Raw genomic sequence first — 4,616 nt, forward strand, 5'->3', positions numbered from 1 at the left:
GCTCTGCAGTAAACATCTCAGGCAGATGTGCCCAGTGAGTTACTCTGTTCAAGGTGAACTGGAAAGTACTCCTTGAAAAATATGTAGTAATTTTACATGGGAAAGTTACTAAGTGAAATGTGGAAAGGTGTGCACACGCATGCCTGGATGCACTCCAACAGTCAGTTTTATTCCTGAGTTTGCTCAGTGCAAACTAGTTCTCACATCTAGTGGGAAAGTACTGTAGTAGCAACTACTGCAGCTGTCAGCTTGGGAGAGCTAGTCACATGTCCATTCCTTTCTACTTGGAAAAGCTGCAAAGGAGAAAAGAAAAAAAATGTTCAAGGAAGCACCTCAACATTCAAAAAAAAAAAAAAAAGGGGGGAGAAAAAAAGAGAAACAAAGCAAACCTGAGAATAATCATTATTTAATTTACAGGTACCAAAAGTTACATGAACAAAACAACAACAACAACAAAAATCAAAGCTATTCCTGCAAAACATGTTTTCAACTACATCTCATTTTTGCTTGGAGATATTTTCCAGTTAAAAATTTTAAACCAGCTCTAAGAATTACCTTTTTGAATTTTGATAACAGTGAAAAGTGTGAAAGTATACTTACCCAGACTACAGGGATGGTCAGGTATGCCAGCAGATAGGTGCAGTACATTGTGGTACATGAAGCTAGCTAGATACTTTTAAAATTATGCTTTTTGGTACAAATAGAAATAATGGTAGCTGGACACCAGCTACTGTTTGATTCTAATACTAACATACACAGTCAAAGGTCTTCTTTATGAAAACTTTTCTGTGCTTTGAATATATGTACATCTTTACTAGGGTCATGGTGGACCTCATGTACAGAGAAATGTCCCTTCAGCATCTTCAGGAAATTCTGATCCCGTTCATAACGAATCCGGCATGAAAGCAGAATCGTGGTGTGTTCTGAGCAAAGATGTTCTAGTGTCTCAAGCAGATCCACAAACGTTTCTTCCAGATAAATGATATCTGCACCCAAGATAAAGTCAAATTTTCCTGGAGAGAAATTCTCCAAGTTTCTTCCCCAAGTCAGTTCCTTTACCACAGCTCTTGACTGGTGTTCAGAGGGTAAGTTAGCCTGAATGTTTGACTCAAGAAATTCCAGGGCTACTGCCCTGTCTGTGATGGTGACATGAGCACCTATGACACAAAAAGCATACGTCTCAAGACAAAATAATCAACATCCATCAATATGACTTCCAGGGTACATTTTAAGCAAAGCAAGCTCTTCAGTTCCCACTAAGAATTAAAAATATTACCAAACAAAATTAAAAATTTACTAAACTAAGCTACTTGATTTTAAAAAGAAAGAGACACTTGAAATAATTTCATTTCCATGTTAAGATAGAATTACTCAAATAACTTTTTTTTAAAGAAAACAATTATTTAAAGAAAAAGAAAAGTTGCCTTCTGCCTTTCCAACAGGCAGCTACAGGCAGAATAAATTAGAGATTATTACAAAAATAGTCCCCTCAGATTCAATTTCTGCCTTGATGTGGTATTTGATTACGCAAATTAGCAACAGAGATCCAGGCAAAGCAGATGGACGCTGAAGAGCTTTCTCCATGGATATTATTTTTAAAGTATGTTAATGACTCTGCTATTTTACCTAAAATATTTGTTCAAATTTTTAAAATCTCTTTTAAATAGAGCCTGTCACTTACTCCTGTGACTGTTATTAAAATGTACAGCTACTTTTAAATGTAGTCATGCCTTAACCTGTATTTAAATAGCAAGGTGCAAAAGGTAAATTTGAGTTCAGCTCAGTGAGGCTACATCTGTGTGAGAGTTGGCAACACAAGTTTAGACACAACACAGCAGCATGTGCCATCTAAGTAGTGTATAGTTGCTAGTTAACACAGATTCTCAGCCAATGTAAATTGTCACAGATCTGCTGACTCCAGTGCAATCATTAGGTCAATTCTGCCCAGCAGAGTAGATCCCTAGCTGGTATGAACTGGCACTTTGTTGGCCTACCTCTACTCCACCTCACCTCATAAGTCATGTTCTCCAGCCCCTGAAAATGGTTAGGGGGCTGGGGAACATGACTCAGGAAAGGCTGAGGGAAGTGGGGTTATTTAGTCTAAAGAAGACTGAGGGAGGATTTTAATAACCACCTTCAACTACGTGAAGGGGGGTTCCAAAGAGGATGGAGCTGGACTGTTCTCAGTGGTGACAAATAACAGAACAAGGAGCAATGGTCCCAAGTTGCAGCAAGGGAAGTTTAGGTTGGATATTAGGGAAAAACTGTCTTACTAGGTGGGTAGTAAAGGACTGAAACAAGTTACCCAGATAGGTTATGGAATCTCTATCCCTAGAAATTTTTAAGACCTGGGTAGAAAAAGCTTTGGCCAGGGTGATATAGTTGGGGACGGTCCTGCTTTGACCAGGGGGTTGAACTAGATGATCTTCTGAGGTTCCTTCCAACCCTAATTTGCTTTGATTCTATGATACTCCCAGTTAAGTCAATAGGAGTTTTACTACTGATTTCAGCAGCCCCAGAAAATCCCAGCCAACAGCTTCCATCAAGCCTTCCTGTATGGATCTACTTGTAGCATCTGACTTGAAGGCCACAGGTAATAATAATAACAAAAAAGAGTATGACAGGTGAGGAAGATATCAAGTCCTGTTAATGCACAAAGCATTCAACATAATTAAAACATAGACATTTCTCAGCTAATGTTGGCTATTAAGGAGCTAACTTTAAAGCACTCAAATGCAGATTTCTTTTAAACTGAAAATCAAACTAATACTAATGAGGCTGAGCATTCACAAATGTACTGTAAATTCTGAAGTGGTGGCTCAAACACCATGAAGCATCGTATCTTATTCTTTTACTGTGGGATAAATCTGGGGTGTCTAAATAAACGTTGAGATGACTGATGAAGACAGAGAGAAAACAAACGCAAAGCTCTGAGATACAGATTTATTACCAATACCAGTGGTGATTTAAAACTGCAGGGGCTCATTATGCACATCCCCAAATAGGGGAAGCAACAGAGAAGAGCAGAGCAAAGCAAAGCACACAGGACAGCTGACTGAGCTAGAACACTTATGTTCTATTCCTGGCCTCGCCACCAACTCATTGTCAGACCTTGGGCCCATTATTTAGTCTCTCTGGGCCTTGGTTTCCCTGCCTGTAGAACAGAATTAATCATGCTTATGCAACACATGCTGGGATACCTTTTCCAAGCACTGTGGCAGTACCATGTATTAATACATCTGAGTGACATAAGCACAGTATTTATTCCCTTGAGGGAGAATAGCTACTGAACTTAATACCACTGAGCTGACTACCATGGTAACTATAGTCAGCATAAGAGGATTCTGATATGAACAAATCTGCTCTGGCACCATCCCCACAATAAATGATGCGGTAGGCTCCAAAGATTAACAAGAAAGGGAGATGACTCAGAGGGAAGGTGTCACAGTAAGTGTCACACAGACTCTGTGTTAACCTTCATAACAACCATGTGACCTAAATGTGTGAATCTAGCTGCAGCACCAGTTTCTTAGAGAACTTACCCAAGAGTGTGGCCACTATTCCCACTAATCCAGTCCCTGCTCCTAGCTCAATCACTGAGCGCTCTTGGAGATCCATAGCTCCTGTCTCCAGATAAGAACACAGGACTACAGCCTAAGCCAGGAAACACAATGATTAATTAAAAATGGGACTTTTAAATTGTAGTATTTCTGATATATACCAGTAGAGAAGGTTGCAGGAAGGGTATGGACAATCAGGCACCTCAAGTATACAGCTATTCTTTGCCAGCAACTCTATAAAAAACCTGACAGGAAGCAGTGAGGACTGTTTCCTGCACTGTAGGAGAAGAAAAAGCAGGTTAAAGTGAAGGCTTGGATTTCATAAAGAAAGAAACCATCATATAATATAAAACAAAAAATACTGTAGCATGAAGAGAGGAAAAGCTGGGGTTCTGGTCATGCAATGAGGATCCTAAAATGAATGCAAAATTGCAGAACTGTTGAAAAGTAAATTAAGTTCTTATAAATATGTTTATGACTATTGAAAAGATTTAGATTTAATCTTGGTGCATGCTCTCTTCCATAAAATATATGAGTGAGAGTGAAGCAGTTGACTGTACTGAGATGAGAGCATTTCTACAAGTATAGATTACATCCAACATAAGCAACAGTAAAGTCTTCCAAAACCAAATCATCACTTAGGAAGTAGCTGAATTTTCTATAGTGGATGTTCTTACCATTTAATTTTGCCTTAGGACAACTGACAAGTGTATTAAAAGATATGCAGTAGTTAATACAAATAATTAAACGTTATTTATGACCAGATACAGAAACACAAAGTAATGGGCAGACCAAAAGGACCCAGGAACAAGTTCTGCCACTGAGTCCACCCATCTCCAGTCATGGATAAGTCGTACAAAACATTTTGCTTCAGGTTCCCTGTTTGTAAAATGGGACTACTTCCACCCTTAATCATGGTGCTGTGGCTGTACAGTGCCTTGAAGATGAAAAATGCTTTGTATGTGGAGGACGGGATTCACTTCCAAGGAGGATTATTCTGCACTGGTCCGGTCCTGCAGGGAGCAAACCAGGAAAGCCAAGGCTGCAACTGAACTC

The 4,616-nt window shown here is 39.3% G+C and overlaps 1 protein-coding gene across 2 annotated transcripts in view; it reads right to left on the reverse strand.

The window, feature by feature from the left end:
• Positions 1 to 390: 390 nt before the first annotated feature.
• METTL21A (methyltransferase like 21A) overlaps positions 391 to 4,616 on the reverse strand; it is an 8,894-nt gene continuing 4,668 nt past the window's right edge. The window contains exons 3-4 of one of the 2 annotated variants that reach the window (XM_019554621.1): positions 3,543 to 3,654; positions 391 to 1,157 (exon numbers count right to left, since the gene is read on the reverse strand). In XM_019554621.1, coding sequence (XP_019410166.1) covers positions 760 to 1,157; positions 3,543 to 3,654 — 510 coding nt within the window. In that variant the 3' untranslated portion in view covers positions 391 to 759. Of the gene's footprint in view, positions 1,158 to 2,442; positions 3,155 to 3,542; positions 3,655 to 4,616 lie in introns of those variants that run through there. The other variant, XM_019554622.1, reaches the window with a different exon arrangement.

This window comes from Crocodylus porosus, unplaced genomic scaffold, assembly GCF_001723895.1.
Source record: "Crocodylus porosus isolate Cpor-Errol unplaced genomic scaffold, CroPor_comp1, whole genome shotgun sequence".
Taxonomy (NCBI): Eukaryota; Metazoa; Chordata; order Crocodylia; family Crocodylidae; genus Crocodylus; species Crocodylus porosus.